The following is a 22,818-nucleotide window of genomic DNA, read 5'->3' as shown; positions in this document are numbered from 1 at the left end:
ACGTCTTATAAGTTAGCGGAACAAAATGAGCGGAATCGATTCTAACTAACATTTTTATTTGTTGCTCATTTGTTGCTAAAAAGTTGCCAAAGAAAAAAATTTGTTGCTCTGTCGGTTTATTTTAAAAAAACGATGTTTCGCTAAAGGAAGATTTTGCAAGCAACAAATTGCTAAATTGTTTATTTCTAGAGCAACTAATTCGGACGAGGTCGCAGTACCAATTTTAAGCGAGCAACAAATCTTTTATTGATACTTTACTCTTGTTCCGCCAGCACGTTGAGGCTTCTCGTTGTTATTTACACTTTTTCAGTATGTAAAGTATTAAAAAAAATGTTATTTCGGCAGCAACAAATTAGCAACAAATTAGCAATAAATTCCTACGTTATTTCTGCGTAGATTGGCTTTGTTGTAGGTATTGTTCCGCTAACTGAATCTTTCTTTAGCGAAACATCGTTTTTTTAAATAAACCGACAGAGCAACAAATTTTTTTCTTTGGCAACTTTTTAGTAACAAATGAGCAACAAATAAAAATGTTAGTTAGAATCGATTCCGCTTATTTTGTTCCGCTAACTTATAAGACGTAAGATCACTGGCTGCGTTCAGCAGAAAAAGCAGCTGTGTAACTGTAAAATTCTTTAATATGACTGATTTGCATTTAGATCCAGTGAGAAACTAAGGGAAAGACTAATCATGCTATAGAATTTTGCAACAGCAAAGCTGCTTTTTTCTGCGGAATGGAATCAATCGACAATCACACATAAAACGGAATTATGACTATGTTGAGGAAATGTGTCTAAAAAATGCATCTGAAAATCTGTTCAGATGCTGTGTTTTTTAATCTAGATACAGATACAAATATTCGAATTCGAATGTATCTCAGATACAGGTTAGATGCACAAATTGTATTTCTATACATGTATCTAGATACATATCCAACACTGTATTCACGGAACGTGATCTCGCAGATAAAGCTCTCGAAATCTGCAGGTGAGAGCGGAGCAACGCGCTCGCGTACATTGAAATGTAGCTTCTAATCACTTGCCGCAACACCGGAGGTTGCTTATCGTAAGGTGGATAAGCGTTGCACTTCGCGCAATTGAGAAAATTAATTTATAGGACATTTTTCAGAAAATCAATATGATTTTCTCGAATGACGATGCGCAGCCGTAGATACGATGGTATTTGCCTCATAAAAAATGTGTAATAACATTTTATTAAAGATTCAATTCTTAAGAGGTTAAAGATTTAACCCTGTATTACTCGCGTGAAGTATCCAGGTCACCCCAGCCTTATAAATTTATCGTACGTGTTATACGTATTATAACACTATTTATTACTTCATTATATTTATTACTTCATTATATTTAACGTACATTATTTTGCAATTAAAAAAAAAGTTTTTGCATTTATTTTCTCATCTGAAGGACGTATAGAATATTATTGATCTTTATTTAATTGTAAATAATTAAAGAGAACAATGAAAATTGAGGTATAATGTAATTGAGGTGAAGGAAACATCTCACGCAATGGGAGAGTGGGAGAATTGCGAATACGAGGTAAACGCGAACAATACTATTATAGTATATCAGAGTATAACCTCTCATTTCTCGCATCCAGTGATAATCCGATATATACATAGTACTGCATTATAGTACGTAATCATAGAACGCATATTACGTCATTTAAGATAAAGACCATTATATGTTTTCGATGATTTTGATGTAGAAAAATTGCGAATATCTAAAGGAAAAGTTACATAAAGCCGACAATTATTTATCAATTACAGATGTCTTTATTCAAAGGATATTAATTTTAAACTACAATAATTAACATTTATATATTATTAACATAAATTGTAATTAAACGTAAATTCTAAATTGTAAGAAAGCAACCGTTTCAGCATCGCCTCGTGGCGGCGAATATAATTCCGAATGGCAATAAGATTCTGTTTTTTGTTTAAAATTATAGTTTATGTTTATATTAATAATAAATTAATGTTAATTATTGTAGTTTACCAAGCAACTGAAATATTTTTTTAATAAAGACTTATTAATTAATAAATATCGTCACTTCTTTATCTAACTTTTTCCTTAGGTGTTTGCAGTTCTTTCGCTCTCCCCTAATTATGTTAAAAGAAACTACACGAGTAATATGTGGAATTAAAAAGTTTATTTTTGGAAAGTTATATATTTAACATGTATTGTTACGATGAATGCTCTTGCTTAAATATTTTAATGACACTGGACGCCACTTTCGTTTCGGCTGACAAAATTCGAGCGAGAGGATATTAAATTAATGATATTTTTATATTCCAAAGCGTTGAAAAGCCCTGCCGCGCGCGTATATTTTCACGTACGCGCGAGCAGGTCGTGAATAATTTAATCAGGACTGGTTTTATTGCTGCGCCGCGCGCCACAGATTTTACGCGGTGATAAAAGTGTACCCCGTAAGCATATAACGTGCCACGGAAATCGTATAACAACGTGCGATACCGTAAACGCGAGGTTTAGAAGTATTTAGACGCCCTTAAGTCGAACGACGATTTAATTGCTTGATTTTTGTTTTCGTGGCGAGAGATGGGTCGCTCTCGTAACTCGCGTTACGTCATCAAAATACATCGCAATTTGCGACGAAATTCGTTTTCGTGATTTGTCTCGGTATGCGTTTTGTCGGAAGACCCGCTGTTACCGTCTCATACACGGAGCTTGGCTCGCGTTTGGTCTATCGAGAAAAAAATAGTAATTCACCTCCTACGAAACCGCCATTCAGATAAGCACTTTCTAATGCACGCATCGAAAGTTTTGCTCTTACACAAGCGATAAGCAAGCCAGCGACTAGTTTAAACGTTCCCGTTAATGGTGTGTATGCTTGTGTGTATGGTGTGTGAGAGCCTATTGCTCTCCTGAGATCCTCTGTTCTTTTTAAGCGCGTTAGATTCGTATACACGAGATACAAGTCTTGATATACGTCATAGTTATGTACGATAAATGAGATTACAGTATCTCAGTGATTACAGATAAACTGACGCGAGTTTAAAGGTGCTAACGCGAGTACACATATTTTGTAAATTTTATTAACTAATTTATAAAATTTGTGTGCCTCTCTCTTCATCTATATTCATGCAAACGCAAAAAAGCCAGCGCGAAACGGTAGTTTTAAGCCGCATGGTTTATTGATATTACACAAGTACGATCCGCGTTTTAGCCGCGCGAGCTCCATTGCGCAAATAAAGAGAGATAAAAGTAGAAAAAAAATAGATGGAAAAATGATACGGTTTAGCATTGTCGCAGGAATATTTGTGCGCCGCGTTAGATAGCCGGTTAGATAGCCACGCGCTGGCCGTAACGGTCCAGCTGCAGCTCGGCATAGTTTTTCACGTCTCTTACCTCTCTTTCAATTTTCCGAGTGCATCGTATGCTGATTACCGTGTCTCGTCGTTGACGGATAACCCGTGATTTGCCGCTCCCGTCATACAGATACACAACAGCTCCATGTAATATAGCGAGATGGAGAGAGAGAGGGGGGAGAGGGAGAGAGAGAGAGAAAGCAATTTTCCTTAACTCTTTTGCAAACAGAATAGAAAGCAAACACGAGGTGACGATTCTAGGAGGACTAAATGAATTCTCCGTTAAGTTCTACGGTCCACGAGGCAGTAAGTACCATCCTGTTTTCATATTAACTATAAACATGAGAAACGTGTACAACATGGAACTAAATTTTTTTTATCTTTTTATTTTAATAAAATTAAATTTTAATAAATTTTTTTTAATAACTTCATTTATTCAAAAGTTCAAACAATCGTTTGAATGTTATTTTAATATTCCATTTTGTATCGCATAGTGATATTATATTTGCGATAAGTTTATGTCTAATTATCTTAATAAGTTTGTCTACTTTCGATCATTTACTCGTTATAATCTCTCTTGTAATTATATGATAATTTAACTGGTTATGCAAAGTAAAGATCAAATTAAAAATTCAATTTGTTAACATTCGATTAATCGACGGCCAATTTTGCGCATGTATTTTGAAACAGCAAAATTTCCACTACAATATAAATTAAACTTTATCTTCAATCTCGGTTTAATTTACTTTTTACCTTTTTCTAATTCTTATATAGTTTCTAGTTTTTTGAGAATCAGAAAAAGATAAAGAGTACGTTAAATCGATATTAAATCTATATTGGTAGAAACGAAAATAGACAAAAGGTTGGGTCCGATTCGACAACACACACACACACACAAGTTTAACGTGATTATAATAATTTTTATCACTGCAATTTTATATGACATTGAAGCAACATTATTATGCACTACTCGATGGGCGTCCTTCAACTTATGTCACGCTCAATTTCATAGTTTCTTGCGTATCACCTTGGATTATTATTATTATTATTATCATACCGGAATTAAGGTGTATGAAAGTTTGAATTATAAGTTTGAATTATAAGTCATATAATCAAAATGACTATTTTTATGTCATAAATAAATTGATAAATTTTATGTTTGATAAAATATAATTTACTCGATCCGCACGCCTTGCTTATTAAACATTGTAATTTATCACGAGTGAGAAGCTTGAAAGTTTCTCATTACTCGCCAGTGTAAGGAACGCAATTAAAATACGTGAGTGGCGAGTGTTCAATACGTTTTCACCTCGCGATCTGCCAAGGTCCGTGCGCATCTCTCAGAACCGGAAACACTTGCGCAACCGTTTCGTACTTGCGATTTTCTCGGTTTGCCGGACATGCGTGCGAAGCGTGTTATATCGATTGGCACAGCCAGCTCCGGGCGCGAAAGAAAGTTCCTTGACTCTCCGCTGACGAAAGAGATGCATTCAACTGTCCCTAAGAAACGCTTTCAAGCCGATCGTGACGAAGATACCGCTCGTTAATGACGTGTCTATCCCCTCAGCGCGGATAACACGCGCAAGTTGCAGACCTGTTTCGCAGATAGGACTCGTAGAAGATTATCTCGCAGAAGTTTCGAGTATGTTTGAATGAAATTCGGTCGAATGTATTCAGTAGCTTAGAAGCAATCTATGAAACCGATTTCCTACATTGAGAGAAAAGTGCTTGTGACTATATATTGCATGGTAAAATTATTATAAATATTAAGAGCACCATTTTTATAGTTATTACTGCTATAATATTAGTACTTCAACAGACAAATTGTGAAAACATTACACAATAATGGCATCATGATAATTTTGCAATAATTATTCTAAGATGACTCGCCATAACGCAACAGTTTTGTCAGAATAAAATTTCTAAATGATATTCGTCAAAAATTAGACAAATCCAATTTGAAATGTAAATATTTTATAATTTATTTTCTTTCTTTCAAGAATATAATAAATGAGACGGCAGTATATTGAAGAAACAAATAAGAATTCGTTATCCGATTATTTTCAAATGCTCGACGAACACTTCCGAAAGATCGATATTTATAATATATGCGTCTCTCTCAAAAGTTTGACTCTAAAATTTAAATTTAGCCATGATTTAGACTGAATTTATAATACTTCATGTTGTATAATAATATTTCTACATTAATAATATAATTTAGGAATAATGTTATGTATTTTTATGAACACAATTATTTTTCTAAAATACAGTTAAAATATTTTTCTGAATTATCGGAGTTTCTTTCCAAATTTAATTATAAATTAATTATAAATTATAGTTAAATTATTGTAACTATTATTTTCTTCTGAGTGTACTTTTCTGTTTTAAATATGACCGGGATGCAGTCATCGTAAAATGGAACGATTAAACTTACAATTAGGCGAAGTAGTGTGTTGTTTGAGAATGACTTGCACTTTCGCATTGTTGAACGAAACAGATTTACGGAGCCGTCAATTTACTGTTTCACTTTGGCAAGTCGAATGAAATTCTATAACCGCTTAATGAGTTTCGCTTTTCTGCGCGGTGCGGCGGAGGAAACCGAGTCGTCTGAGGAACGAAAGTTTCTTGAATCGCCGAATCGCGATTGCACCGGTAAACGAGTTGAAATCGCGCGACTACTACCTTCATTCGTAACGCTTTAAATTAAATCGCGTTTCAGATAGATCCTTTGAAACGGCGCAGCTGCATGCGAGTATAACTTCATTTGCTTAAGACCAGACCACGGGACTTACTCTGACGAGATAGACTATACTTGCGGGTGAAACATTCCGCATGGTAATCTCCGTCTGGATTGCCCGAGCAAATTGTAGAAACGTGATATCCAACACGATCCGATTCGAATGCCTTTGCATTACGTATCCCGAAAATTCGTAGAATATGCGCGAAATAAGACAAATTATAATGGCATTATGCTTACAATTAGAATGTTAATATCATTAATGTTATAATGTAATAAAATGAGAACGAATATATATGGGCTCTCGAGAGATTCAAACAGCAAAATTACATAAATAAGTAATGGCCAAATGAGAGCTAAAAAACGCAGTTCTAGTTGCGAAATGAAAATATCATGTATTCAAAAATATATGTATCGTGTAACAATTCTCGAACATTTCGAATACCTTCTAGCCATCTTCAACGAAGTAAAATAGATTCCAAATGTTAAACTCATTACAATCCTTTGCCGCAAATAAAATTTCAAAAATCTAATACGACCAGTTCGTTTCTTCGAGTAGTGCAATGATCTAAACGCAATGGAGTCAAACCGAACGTTACAAAAATAAAATTGGGAAAATCGTTGTTGCTATGCGGTACTCGACGCATCTTTTTTCAGCCAGCGTAATTTCAATAAAATAAGAATATATGTATATGACTCTCAAGATTCAAACAACAAAATTACATAAATAATGGGCAAATGAGAACATTAAAAAACGCAATTCTAGATGCGGAAGTTAGTTATAATTTAGTTTGTATACTATTAAAATTTGTTATTATATATATATATATAAATTAAATATGTGAGATAAAAAACAAACCTCTTAACGTCTATCTAAAAAGATTTTTATTTTTTTGTGAGGAAAAGAAAAAATGTAGAGTATTTTCTGTATTAGCAAAAAATTGTTATTAAATTTGCGTGTGGATAAATAAAAAACACGCTTTTTAATATTTATGCGGAAGGATTCTTTTGGAAGGAAAAAAAGGACTGTAAATTATTTTCTAGCATTAGTAAAATTTACTATTTTGCAAGTAGATAGATAATAACTATAATTTTTGTACTATTAAAATTTGTTCTTAAATTTGCATCTTGACAAATAAAAAACGTGTCTTTTAACATTTATCAAGAAGGATGTTAAACCTCTTCGTGAGAGAAAGAAAGGACTGTAGAGAATTAAACAATGATAAAATCCGCTCTCACGATTTGCATTCACTATTGATCGACGTCTGCAAATTGTAAGGCCTGTAATTGATTAAAAGAAGCTTACGTGGCAATTCATTCGGATCGGCCATTCTGGTGTTAATACTCATAATACAGACTATCCGATTATTTTGTCTCTCATGATCGATCGCAACGCGCAATTGTGTAACGTGCATCAGCTGTATTTTTTTTTTCTTTTTAACTACTTTTGCACGGCTTCGTTTGTCCAGCTCGCCATTGCCGACGAGTTAGCATCATCGAACTACTCCGGAACGATGTAAATTAGATCGTATTTCAAATAACCTCGGCGAACGTTACAACACTGCGCACGCGAATTCGTTTACATGCGTTATTTTCCAGTCGCATAATAAATAAAGAGCGCTACTTCCATGTAAATTATATTTAATATCATTAGTCATATCAAATTGCTTTTAATTGCAAAAAATAAAAAAGAAAAAAACAAAATTCGTATCATCGAAAAGCCTTCAAAACGATAACTGAACGTTGCATTATAACATCGCAGTCTCAGATTGTCGAATTGCGATATCGAACAATTATTTTGTACTTGCGTGAGAAATAAAAGAATAAAATCGTTCTCGGATTGTGCTTGTTTTAGTTAGTTCGGGTTTTGTAAGAAAAAGAGAGGTATGGAATAAATATTTAAAAAAGAACAAAGTTCTCTTCTCTTTATTACAGGAGAGTTTATGTAAGGAGAGTTTATGTTAGCTTGTGCTAATGAAAGAACTTTTTTAACTATTCTCATACCATTTTAAAACGGATCGTGCTGCAGCTAATTATTTCCAACTACATTAGTGTGCTTACGAAATTACTCCAACTCTAACAATATTTTAGCTTTAACTGCAGTATTGCTCTATATTTTAGCAAAACGTAGTCTGTAAGTTATACGTGAATAAATCATAAATAATAAAATCCTGGAGTCAGAGATTTAATATATATGTGAAGTGAGCTAATGTGATTTATGTAATAATAATAAATTCGTTCGTTTAATTACTCTGAATCAATATAGAACATTCTCTGAATTTGTGTGAGAGCATAGGATATTAGTCCCTTTACTAAAATACCGACTAACGTTTATCCTCATTTCATATCGAATCAATAACTTAAATGCTATTAAAGGGAATTTTGTAATCTAATTATCTTGTTCGATATATGTTATAATTATACGATGTGATCTGTTATATTTGTCCGAAGTACACATGCATATTTTATGTATTTGATATAACTTACGGAGCGGTACTTTTCATTTCATAAGTTATTACATAACTCACCACATACATTCGTACAAGTCAGTGAGCATGAGTCTCCACGACTTCATTAATTGCTAGCGAGATAGTTATCAAGTTCCGATTGTGTCGCTTCAGTTATGGCGCTCGAATACGAATTAAATTCCAATTATATATCGGATATTCGCTCGCACGAACGTTGAAAATGGATTCGGTAAACGTGCGAACCACGGTTCAGGATGTCGATGGCGAACAAAGGCATTCGGCAGGAATTCCTCGATCGCATCCAAGTGCAGCGCAAGTTGCAAGCGATTCATTAAGAGCCGTATTAGCTTACGGCATGTTTTCTCGCTAAACAATTAGAACTTAGCAAGTGTAGTCAGAGAATATTCCGATCAGATGAGGGGTTTTTATCGATGGAACAACGATACATCGTCCAGAAAAAATTTAATTTTTGTACAAATACAATAATGTTTAATTGCTAATTTTTACACTCAGAGAAAAAGGCATAGTGATAGCAACTGTAAAGATGACAACTATACAAGTTTTACATGTAGAATTAATATACATGATTGATTAAACTGTTTTATTACAACTTATATAAAATAGTATATTCAATTATATATACAGGGTGTAATTCACTTGACAACTCGTGGGCAGGTAGAGTGGACTAAACTGAGTTGAATAGTCTTCTATTATTTTGTAATTTTCGCAATAATTAACAAGATATTAATTACTAAAAATTGCCGAATATTGGTCTTCAATAATTTTTTTCTCAAATACTATCAACTTTACAGAAAAACTGTAAGAGAAAATTCTTAGAGTTCTATGAGAAGGAAATAAACAATTTTTGTCTCTTGCAATTTTTTTTGTAAAATTGATAGTAGGTATTTGAGAGAAAAAAATTATTGAAGACCAATATTCGGCAATTTTTAGTAATTAATATCTTGTTAACTATTGCGAAAATTACAAAATAGTAGAAGACTTTTCGACTCAGTTTAGTCCGCTCTACTTGCCCACGAGCGTTGTCAGGTGAATTATGGGACACCCTGTACATTAATTCTACATATAAACTTGTTGCTGCCTTTATAAGTTGCCACTATTATGGTATTTATAGTCGACTCTTATACATATTTAAGACTGTTCTAAGTACAGTCTTGAGATATTATAAACTAATCACAGTGTTGCATTAACATCTTAAGATATTACTTAAGACGATTTTGAAATAAAAAAAAACGGACTATATAGGTCTATGTTTTTTTCTGAATGTAGGATAAAAATGAATGACTCTCTTTTTCTGTATTTCTATACTTTTATTGCTCGCAATCTGTTAAATTTCAATGTTATTTCAGGATGTAATCTGTTAACGATGGAATTATATTTTGCTATATATCGATGAAAAAAAGTGGGTAGTATTATTTTCATGAATGAATGGAAGATTAAAGGAAATTGCAAAAAATCGTATCGATTCCGATTGACATTATTAGTCACAGTTAACATCGTTAGTATTTTCACATTTTTAATCATATATGATATCTGCACAATGATACTATCATCAAGAGTTACGGAATCTCAGTGTGGGTCGTGAGATAAAAATATGATTCCGCATATATATATATATACAACGCGTCATGTTCACGGATAAAGCAATAAAAGTGCAAATTCATCTTAACATGTGTAATCTGCTTCGAATGTAACTATGTAACATGTCGCAGGATTGCCAATTACACGGATTGAACCGATATCGGTGTTACTTTAATAGACCACGGACGATATCTAGTTATCTAAATATATGCTGATTGAGTTGGGACGTGTATAATAGCATGTATTTGTACGCGTTCGTTGAATAACGCGCTTTAAATGTGTCGGATTAACAGTCTTGTTTATCTGAATGTGTTTTATTGACTTTGCATATTTAGCTAGCGAAGATATTTGTCTTGTATCATATCAACATGAAGAGTTGCATAATGCGCATAGTCGCCACTTATTTAGCGAGGTTATTTACAGAAGAACAATCCAACAAGCTCGAAAAACATAAAGAAAGGTGAGACGCATTATGTTTATCGTGCGGATGGTCGAATCATCGTTTCGCCGTCGATATCGCGCTCGGTTGTCGTTTTCCGCTTTAGTTTTAATTACGCTTTAGAATTGCATAATGCACTCACCTTGACTTCGTGCTAATGTATCGGAGCCCTTGAACGGTTGCCGCTTCGTTTAAAATGTGCTTCTACATTGAAGGCGTGCACGCTCGCGAAAACTTTTGCGATTTTGCTCGATCGTTCCGAATAAGGCTTCGATTATATTAAAAAGAAGGTCTCATTTATATTGCGATTATGGTTAATATGATTGCTATCATAAACCAAACGGTTCATATAGCTTCGTATAATTTATAAATGCTATTGCTAACATTAATGCTACGTATAGCGAGTTTCTACAACTACGACTTTTACGAGAAATGTTAATGTGTGACAACACAGAGAAAAAAATTATTATATGTAATTAGTATAATTGAATTATAATTTATAGTCATTTTTTAGGATAACTATATATTTATAATTGTTTTAACTATGCAAATAATGAATTATATTATTAATAATAGTCACATACGTTGCTTGAAAATCTTGAGTTTTTTCTTAACATATTTTTAGTTATGTTTAAATATATAATTAGCAAGCCACATAAATAGCAAGTGGATTTAAGAAAATGATTATATTCATTATAATTGCGATTGAATTTACTGAATAAAAATGTTTATTTTATTTACTATTTATATCTTGATATTTTACTATATTAATATTTCAAATTATCATAGTTTATAGCACAATTTTTTCTTGTTCGAAAGAATTTTTATATATGTATATATGTTTATTTATTACTAACATTATAGCAGTAATAACTATAAAAATGGAGCTCCTAACCGTAGTTATTTTACTATGCAATTACAGTCACAAATACCAAAAATTTCTCAGTAAAGCTATGTAACTACATATCATTTTTGAAAAGCAACTATATGTCTTTTTTACACCGATTAATTCATTTCATTACTCTGTCCATAAAGATATTAAGGTATAAAAACTTAATAGTTTACGAGATATTTTATATTTTATGTCAAAATGTGCCAGAATAAAGTAGATATAATATATTGTATCTCGTAAACTAATTTTCCGATATTTCTAATATTTTTGTCTTAATACTTTTGTCTGCAATATAATTAGAGGAATCATATTATGTTAAAAAATCGTATCATTCCATTTAAAAAAGTGGAAGCGATATCCATATAACCTTGAAAAATCGATTTAAAAAGAATTGATATTATTATTTGTTTTCTTTGAAATCATACTTTTATCTGAACATACATATTTTTTTGATTCGATGCATACATGCAGGGATAATAGCTTGTAACGTTTTAAACGCCCCACTTTGTATATAGTTACAATAAAAAGAAATGTATTTGTTATCTTTCCCGAATTAAAATGACTTAAAGACGAGCACGACACGATATCTTTTGCGCAGCGTCATGTTGATAATTATATATCATTGATTTACCGCATAAGGAGGAAAGCGGTGATACGAAATTTACTTGATAAAGTCTTTTAATGGCCATCGGCAATCGGTATTTATATCGAAGTGGAACATCGACAGTGCAGGCAGCGATGGCGGAACACAAGCGCGTAGAATCAATATCTGTCGGACATAAACCGTCTAAAAATTTCTGAGTTAGCGATTGAAACGAAAATATGTATAACGCAAAACAGCGGACGATTCGTTCGTAATGCTTATTCTACAATTGCGTGAGCGCAGTTGTAAGAATTGACCAATCACAGTCGAATATTCTTTTCATGTTCGACTATGATTGTTCAATTCTTTCAATTACAACCACTTACAATTACGCTTACGCAATTGTAAAATAGGCGTGAGAAGAATATTTGACTGTGATTGGTTAATTCTTACAACCACAACCATTTACAATTTACATGCAACTACGCTTACAATTGTAGAATGGGATTAATGATTAGATATATTCATGATTATGTTTCTATGTCATCGACGCGCTGCCTCGTTTCGAATCGAATTGAAACGAAATCGCGCGACTTGTATGACTTTTCACAAAGGAGGGAAGAACTAATTCTCATCAAATGTTATTTGGAAAGAGATGAAAAATGGTCGACACCGGGTTAAACCAGATTGCCGGACGATAAGATTAATTTATTTCCTACTAGTGCGCGCAGAGAGAAAAAGCCAACCATGAACCGTTCCTTTCATCTTTCTCGTTCACCGATAACTCGCAGTATCCTGTAATATTTATGTCGTATGCACATTGCGGATGCTTGGAAAGCCTGCCGCATAATGAGACGCACGGGCGCGGTTGTTTGCTGTTTGATTAACCAGTTCCTGTCGCATTTTGTCCATTAACTATAGTCCGATACGGCGTCCGTTGTGATTTCGTAAGATGCAATGGGTTACCTAACGCATTCAGTTGGTAGAAAAGTTAAAGAAAAAAGAAATGATACCAGTTTTCGCTGGAGATCATATTTTGTCAAGTGCTAGAGGTAATGGACAGTGTATTAGATATTGTACAACTCAAATACGTTTAGACTTCTGCTTATAGGCGAGCGACGTAATTATTAGGCCAGCGAAAGCATGCATGTAAAATTGCACCACGTGCCTGAGTACACGGAAAATAATGTTGTATCAACAGCATTAGATAGAAATCTAATTGAAAATGATATTTATTTTATTTGAACTGGAAATTGTGAAATTTGCACAAAAATATTATTAGATAGCAAGACCCGCTTTTATCGATCTTCTTCACTCATTTGTATTGAAAATAATCTTGTTAATTCAACGATAATATTAATGGAACAAATACGCCATGCTTTTGTTTTGATGAAATATTATTTGTTTATTACCGTTATTGAATTAACAAAGATGAAATTTTTAACACAAATGAGTGTAAAAGACCGATAAAAGCGTCTTGGTACCCAATAATATTTTTGTATAAATTTTACAATTTCCGTTCAAATAAAATAAATATTATTTTCAATTTCTGAGCTACAGAGTGATTGAAACGCACACTAATGCTATTGATACAATATCATTTCTTTGTGTACCGTTCGCTAACGGAAATGATGTATTTCTGATTTTTTGTCGAGGGAAAATGTCGTCAGCTCCAATTTTATTGAAGAATCCGCGGATACAAGTTCGCTTGAATCGCGAGAGATCCGGAATACACGACAATACGGAGATCTCTCTCGCGACGCTTTTACCGAGATATTTCCGCCGAAAGTTCCAAAGTGGTAGAAGTAAGGGAAGACGAACTATAGATGCAGGACGAACTGGTCGAATTAGTTTACTCAGTCACGTGCAACCCGTGCAACATTACGACGACGATATTCCGCGACGGTTTACCACATACGTAAATACAACCGGGCACGTTGGCCGCGCACACGGTACACTTTGGTGCACAAAGCGTACGGTCGCTTCGGGAATGGTTGTAAACGAGCGATTGACGATGTACATCGGTATCGGAGATACCGCGCGCTCCGCTCCGCCGCGATGACCCACTTTAGCCGATGCTCCAACACGCCCGAGGATTCCGTTCGGCATTCGCCCTAGGAGAACCGACTCTGTTGTACCTACTACGGATGTTAAGAAAGTTATAGAAACGTACATGCTGGTCGTATCCTATGAAACATATACAATGTTTAACGTCAGGTCGAGGCAGCATGCAACGTCTCGAAGTGTCGGCGTCAGAGGTGGAAAAATTAGAGAGAAAAAGTTTTTCATGCTTGGCGAACGTTGCACAAAATGTTTTCTCTTTAAATACGTTCTTTAAATTTTTTGAGTTCGTTGTGAGATGAATCTTTGAATATTCTGTTTGACGATGATTCGAAAAAAATATGAGAGATCTGTTCAGAAACATGTCATACATTGTTAAATTCATAATGTCAAATTATACCCAATTTGAGTTATTTTTAATTATTTCTATAAGTCATTACTGCTCCTATTCAATATGCCGTTAATTTAATTAAAATAATGGCATTGAGTAATTTAAGAAAGTATATTAAATTTGATTCACATGATACATTGAAAATAAATTATGTCATGTCGAGTGTTTTGTTCAATGAATCTTCTTGTAAGTAGTATCTTTCAATATATGAAAGAACTTTGCACTAATTATATGGAAAATTGGAATTCAATTTTATTTTTTGTTTTCGATCAAATTCATATTTTTCTCTGTGCATAATTTAAAAATTATCTATTATATATATTGAGCCTTATGTCTGATATCTTTTATTCACCATATTATAGGTTACATTATACGTGAAAACTAACTGATTTCATTGAGATTCATTTTTCCAATAATTGTAATTAGTGCGGAGTCTTTTAATACTTTAAAAAATAGTACGTATATACCAGATCCATTCAATAAAACGCTCAAACACGACATAATTTATTTTCGATGTAGATCATACTGAAAAAGATTAAAATCCTAAAGAGTATAAGAATATACGTTAATACGGACGTTATTTACTTAAAACTAACCACAGAAATGGATTCTTTTACATTTTGACATGGAAATTAAAAATAATAGAATGTTATGTAACTCAAAGAATTATATTAAGTTTCTTTGATATCTGAGAGGGTAACTTAATTCATATAATTCTATGCAGCATGTTATATCAATTGAATATTTTCCAATCGATACTTCTATTAGTTAATTTAATACCCGTTTCTACCAGTGTAGGTCAACTTTAATCTTGATCTAACTTATTCTGTTTTAATAAAAGTTGAATCGAAATCAAAGTTAATCTATGTACATTATTAAATTTATAATGTTAGATTATACCCATTTGAGTTATTTTTAATCATTTTTATAGGTCGCCACTGCTTCTATCCAACATGTCGTTAATTTGACTAAAACAATAGAGTTGTACAGTTGAACTAAAAAAAAAATAAATATTTTTTACTTAAATTTTTTACAGTAAGAATTTTTATTTTAGATCGCATATGTGAGAACACAATCAATGCTATAAATTAAATGCCTATAACGATCGAAGCTGGATCTTTAATGCTTAAATAATTCAATATGAATTATATATATATACTATATATACTATATATGTACATGCGTATATATATTCGTAAAAAAATTAAATTTTTTAATTTATTATTTATATATCAAGTGTATACGTTAATATGGACGATGTTTACTTTGAAACTAATTACAGAAATGGATTAATTTACATTTTGACACAGATGAAAGTTATAAAAATGTTATTTAAAGATTAAAAATGTTATTCAAGGAATTGGATTACATTGCTCCTTTGATATCTAATAGTATACAGGGTGTTTCCAAATTAAATCGCAAAACTTCGGGAGCGTGTAGAGGAGTAAAAAACTAAGAAAAAAAGTCCTATAGACATATGCTCGTTTTTGCTCCGTTTCAGAGAAATCGAAAAAAAATGTTTACATTTCTTGCCATATCTAGCACCGACATATTTGATTACATTTTCCACTTTCTGTTATGAATTTGTCAGTCGCTCTTTGAAAGCCTTTAACAGTAGATGAATTTTGTCTTTTGCAATATGCCGCGTACGTATTCTAATAGTGAATATGCTGATATGGTTTTTGTATACGGTTTCTGCAACGGTAATGCTTTAAAGGCCTGGCTGCTACAAGAGCCGTGTTTGACAGATGCAATGCTTGTATTGCTGCAAGAGGTGCACATTTCGAACAAAATCTTCATTAAAAAGTTTATAAATAAAATAATTAAAATAATAAATTAAATATATTTTTTTCTTTTTTCGTGATTTCCTGCGAAACAAAGCAAAAAGGAGCATATGTCTATAGGACTTTTTTTCTTAGTTTTTTACTCCTCTACACGCTCCCGAAGTTTTGCCATTTAATTTGGAAACACCCTGTATATTGGTGGAAACAGGCATGATTAAGATAAACTAACAACATATGATTTTTCGGCTATTCACGCTCGATCAATGCATCGCTGCTATGCGAATGTTACAGTATACTCTTCTTCACTATTGATAAACACACAGAATTGCGCTTCAGGACATGTCGCTTTCTTAACGCTATCTGTCTTTATTGGAGCGCGTGCGGATCGTTTTAACGTTGAAATTATGCAGTCTCGTTCGCAGCTTGATAAAGAACGAGCATATGAACGTTGACTCTACAACGGTAGTTTCCCGATTCCATTAATAGTTCTCGACCGCGCTGTTCTACGTCGCGAACTCTTCGCGGAGCAGTCGCTCCAGGCGGACGTACTATCGCGCTATAGAAAGCCACTACTGTCTCGTTTCACGTTTTATCAACGAAAATAATTGACATTCGATACGCAAATCGCAGTAATCGAATATGGATATTGATCGCGAGCTCATCATTATATGAATTTTCATCATGACGGTTGTAAGGAAAATTCATGACGCTGATTATATCTGTATAACTGAAAAGCTATTTCTGTCATTAAATTGCACATTAATTTCCACTATTCAATTTCTAGTATCAATTTCTAGTATCAATCAATTTCTAATATCAATTTCTATATCCAATAGTAATTCAATATTTGACTTGTTTTAATCGCAATGATATCATTTAGATCTATACTAAGAGAAAAGTGTTTGGTATTTATGACTGATAGAATAACTATGATAGAATTGCATGATAGGATAACTACGATTAGAAGCTCCATTTTTATTACGCTGTTAGTTATCAAAGGAGTGTAGTAATAACTCAATTTCTTAAGTTAAATAACATTTTGTGTTATTTTAACTTCCATGTATGTCAAAATATAAATCAATTCATTTCTATTATTTTTATTTCAAAGTAAACAACGTCCATATTGATGTATGCACTTAATAAATAATAAGCGAATTTTAATTAAAATTTAGTACATTTTCTTTGAATTGTTTAACTCCTTTGTTTTAGTAAATTAATGACATATTGAGTAGAAGCAGTGGCGACCTACAGAAATAATTAAAAATAACTCAAATTAGGTTTAATTTAACATTATGAATTTAATAATGTTAGTAACAATAATAATTTTTTTTATAGTCCTATATAAATATAGATAATTATTATTAAAGAAAATATATATATGTAGTTACATCCGGAAACGGACTATAATTTATAGTTCCATATGGATCGGTTATATACCGTTGGCGTAATACTTCATATCTAATGCAAACGTATTCAACGGAGAGTTTCTCGAGAAACATTGAGTTCCATTTGTAGGCGCCATCAGTCGTCAGTTATTTTCCTGAAAATCGATGTTTCATGACTCGAGATCAGAGAGATACGTGTCAGCGCCGAGTTTCGAGACTTACACAAGTAAATCCTAATCGCCGTTCAGCCTAGCATGTCGTTAGCGACGGCAAGGTCTAATTATCATACGCCGTTCGCGGAACGGAAATCTTTCGATGCCGTGTCCTCGTCCGATTCTCGAAAGCAAGAGGAATTCTCAAATTAGCGGAGAGACTCATCGTCAAGCTTTTACGCGGAGAAGTAGATCATAAGGATTTATGTGGGATTCACGGTAGAATTACAGTCGTCGCGCGCAGGCACAGAAATCAAGAGTCTTATTCGCGTGAGTCTTCCGTCCTCTAATTATTCCTCCACGAAATTTCCATTCATTTTCTTGAAATAGACATTGCGATGTCCGCGTCGCTCAGACATGTATCTCGTTGTTGAAAGAATTTTTTCAGTTGAATTTTTTCGCGAGAGAAATAGACTATTTTCTCGTAAGTGATTCGAGTAATCAAATCCGATAGACTTCTCTCGAAAAGGAGTGGCATTCAAGCTCGACGTTATACTTAATAACGTCCACTTACGTGACTGTCGTGGTCGGATCGCGAATTTTCAAGAACGCGATGACGACGAACGATTATTGTCGAGAAGCTGTGTAACGATTGTGATCTTAGAAATGATGATTTGTCCGTAAGGACTATATTTACTTCAACAGAAATTTTATTGCTATTTCCTTTTTCATTCATCGTTTCATCAATCTATTTTCTTAACAAATTGAATTACTAAAATATCACAAATTGGGAAGTTGCGATAAACAACGATCATCCATCACGTTAAATAAAAGTCGGCTTCGCGAATTTATTGAAGGATTTTCTTTCCCTTTCTCTCTATTCGTATAAAAATATATACATATATCCAAACCGTAGATAAAAAGTTGGATGACTTCGCTTATCGACTGGTGTCAAATAATAACTCCGTTTCTGTGCCACGCTGTCCGTCGTGGAGAGTTTTACGCCTGTTTCACACCGTTCATTTTTCCAATGAACCGTTTACACATTGATTCGGCGCCAGAGACAAATTGTTTACATAGTCCGATGACTTTAAGCTTTGGGCTTGCTCATCTCGCTACATGCTCACGCAGCGCGTCAATGTCCTTTCAATTGAAATTATTGACGGAAAAGTATCCCGTCTTTTAGCCTTATCAGGCGTTGAACCGCGATGTCGCAAACGTGTAATAAATAACTTACCCTCGCTCCCTCCCTCTTTCTTCACGATGATTTATTTCTTTAAGATTTCTACCGCCAGACAATTTGCGATTAGTCTGTTTATTGAAAAATTCTCACAATGGTGTTTTAAAAATATGGAATTACATTAAAAATTATCCATTAATATTAATTCAGTTGATAAATATGCAAGGAATCTCGTAATAAAATAAATAAAAGTTTGCATTTTAAAATATAGTATTAATTTTTTCAAAAATTTGTTTCCCTTGCTATGTTCTTTTATTCTTAGTTCCCCTTTCTCTTTTTATTTTTTTCTTATATCTTTTTCTTTTTGTTATAAAAATTTGTATTAAAAATTCTATAGAGTCTTTAAACCGTTTGATTAATTCCGAGTAAAATTGTTACCGTAGAATCGTCTATTTACACCTCTGACCTATTTGCATTCGGGCACAAAAAGTTTTCAGTCGTAGAGATAATTCTCAAAAAGATATCAGTTTTTATCTCGTTTATTTCTTTTGATGGGCATGTGCAGGTCGGTGTTAATGACGAGAATGAGCAAAGCGTTTGTTGAAACCGATGAAAAATGACGACCTGTCTTCTTCGATGGTTACAAAAAGTACGCGAGTCTTTTTCGAGATTCCTACCCGACCCATTTTCTATGCCGAAGCTGTGCTTGCGTCACTGGAAATTATATCGTGTATAAGGGACTCTCCCTTCCCTCGTAATCTCGTGGAGCCGATCGTAAATGAATTGTTAATCGGAGGAATTAAACCGAATAACGCCGGATTAAAATTAGAGCTCGCGTGGGTGTGCATTTAAACTTGCGATTTATTGCAATTATTGCGAAATGCGATTCGTCGTCCCAAGTATTAATATATTTATGTGAATTTCTCTCTTATTGCAGTCTTGTTAGAAACTCTCTCTCTATTCTGTGAGAGGAAACAGATAATTTTCAGCGAAGCTAAATTAACGACTGAAACAACACTTTCGATACGATTAAGGCACGGACTGTTTTACGACCATTTGATCTCGTATTCCGCTGAAAACAAGACGTTCCTTTCGCTAGAGTAATTGCCCAAATGGTTTATCAGCAGACTCTTGTCTCGAAGCAGCTATAATTCTCGCGAATTTAAACCTCATTAATCTTCCTCGTTATCACTTACAAGGCGAGGAATCATTATAAGCAGAGAAAAATTGTCTTAAAGTACTTCATTTAAAATTATAATTTCTAATCAAACTTATGATACGCTTGTTATTATAATGTTGTAGTAATTCACAACTTGATACACTGGTTTTTAAAACAATGTTACGCCATTTTTATATATGCGAACTATAACTCTAGAAAAAAAAAATGTATATTTTGATGAATTCGAGATATATGTATTATTTTACGAAAACATTAATTCGCTGCGGCGAAAAAATAATATTGTGTGTAGGTCCCGACTTCTAGTTTGGCATGACATTTTTATTAGAAAAAGTCAATATAGAAATTAGGTCAGATAGTGTCCAAGTAATAAACGTACTCGACGCATCTGGGACGCTCACACCGTCTACATATTTGATTAGACGCGCTTATCTCTCTTCTTTATTAAAGAAAAAAAATTCTCTCAGAAGGCTCGTTGCAGCCTCGTACACGAGCCTCTTCCGTAATCGCCCAACGAATCTACGTTTGTCCAAGGGCGCGTGTCGTCGTCGGTCTCGCTGCGGCCATTTACGTAATTGCAGTGTGGAGTTATGCATCTTCAACCGAAACCGCGATGCCTCCGCTTCGGCTCGCGAAACGATGAAAATGGAAGCTGGGAGCGCGCCGATGTGTATCTTGGTTTTACGTTACCGTGACAAAGTGTCGCACACGCGGAAGCGCGGCTAAGTGGGTCAGTGGGCCAAGCGCAGCTGCAACAGTCACCTTCGTATTGAATTGCATCTGCATCTACGTCCGCATTTGCACACAAACGCGAAGATGTTGTCTTCCGATGATCCCCTCGTTGGAGAGTTGCATGTTGCGGGTATTCGATATTTATGAGCAAACGTGAATCAAGCAAAAACTTTTCCGCGAGAGGCACGTGCGGATGTAAAATTGCAATGCGCGAACATGGCTTGCCATATACTGTCTTCCGGATAAAATTTAATCCTTCAACCAATAAATTATAGCCTGACCAATAACGTCGCGCCAAATGCAATATTTCATTTTGGGTACAGTTAATATCGTTCAATAATCGGCGATATAAATTTGATAGAACCGCTTCGCTTCTTTCATTTGCAAAATTTTAAATTTCTTATATTCTTGTTCGGAATTATAAAATCGTCTCGTCCGTTAAAAGCGATAATGAATCCATTTTCAACTCATTAAAATATTAGATTAATGGCTTCTTTGAAAAATTATAATCTCATTTATAGATAAGAACTCTTTTGTGCAAACTGTCGTGTGGGTCTTTTGTCCTAACCTTAGACAATATCACAATGTGTGCATTGCAACAAACGGAAACGAAGTGCTTTGTTCGCGTTTTTTTTTCTGTTGCTACGCGCAGATAGATATTGCACTTTTACGCGTCTCTGGATAGAAATAAAACTCACTTACTGTTTGGAGATACATACCCATGGGACGTGAACTTTATATTGCATTGCAAATTCGCGAGCGTACAACACACAGATTTATCAAAAATTCATGTCCATTCCGTCCAAAAGCCGCTTATATTTGTGCTGGTTTGATGAACTTTTATTTGTTACTCCGTACAAAGCGGAAGTTGCATCAACATTCTCGCTATAAATTTTATTGAACCAAAAAGCTTAGCAGTCTCTTATTTGAAGAGCGAAAGATAATTTTTTAGATATCATTTTATCTATCTTTTTTTGTTGGACTCGCACACACGTTCACTGTTCTAAAACTATCATTTTCATCACAAATATGATATCGAGAGAGTGATTCGAGTGGATGTAATTCGTCGTTTAGAAAGCAATTGGAATACACCATCTGCGCTTTCTCTCGATTGTTTTAAACGAAAGCGGATGTATTTTTTCCGTAGATTCATTGTGGTCGACACGAGCATTGATCGAAACGCGAATAAAAGAATAGCATGTGCGCGGATTGTTTCCGGTGTAAAATGAAAATACCTTGCTCGCGCAATACTTTCGAACGAATACTCTCGAGAAAATAAGGGAGTCCATTCGAAGGTGCGAAATCGCGCGTGGAAATTATCGCTGGAATGACGGCACCGGTCATTCAACTGGTAAGCCTTTCCCAAGCGGAACTCACTCAGTTTTTCTTATAGGATTCTAATCGCTATTAATGTTGTAAATTGTGAGAAAAAGTCGGCCTTTCGCACGATTTACTTGTACTGTTTGAAGAACTCTCTTTACCTATTTTTTTTTATCCGGAGCAATGGTTTTCCAAGCAGCATAAAAACGTGCAAATTCATATATATGTTCGTATAAGCATTAGAATTACGAGAATGAATCATATTCATTTTGCAAACAGATGATAATAATGACACGACTATGAGTGGTTATTTATTTAAGGATAAATTGCACATATTTTCAAATGAAAATTATGAAAAATTTACAGACTTCTATATTGTTAAGAGTTTGAATTATTAAGTTCAATTGAATAAAACAATAGTAAAAAGTAAAAAGAGCTATATATATAATATATATAAGAGCCAACTCTAGTTCTTGATAATTAATATTTAATGTCTTTCAAATTTTAACAAACATTTCGTTCTTATATTAGGATCTTTTCAATGTTAATACATAAAAACAATTCTTATCTTA

The 22,818-nt window shown here is 33.8% G+C and overlaps 1 protein-coding gene across 7 annotated transcripts in view; it reads left to right on the top strand.

Moving 5' to 3' along the window:
• The window catches only part of UbcE2H (ubiquitin conjugating enzyme E2H), a 58,854-nt gene that overhangs the window by 26,830 nt on the left and 9,206 nt on the right, over window positions 1–22,818 (top strand). For all 7 annotated transcript variants that reach the window (XM_018456549.1, XM_018456551.1, XM_018456553.1 and 4 more), the window contains exon 3: window positions 3,576–3,652. In XM_018456549.1, the coding sequence (XP_018312051.1) occupies window positions 3,576–3,652 (77 nt within the window). The remainder of the gene's footprint in view (window positions 1–3,575; window positions 3,653–22,818) is intronic.

Source organism: Mycetomoellerius zeteki, unplaced genomic scaffold (assembly GCF_001594055.1).
Source record: "Mycetomoellerius zeteki isolate Tzet28-1 unplaced genomic scaffold, Tzet1.0 scaffold58, whole genome shotgun sequence".
In the NCBI taxonomy this organism is placed as follows: Eukaryota; Metazoa; Arthropoda; class Insecta; order Hymenoptera; family Formicidae; genus Mycetomoellerius; species Mycetomoellerius zeteki.
The sequence above is the reverse complement of the archived record's forward strand: the minus strand, read 5'-3'. Positions and strand labels throughout refer to the sequence as shown.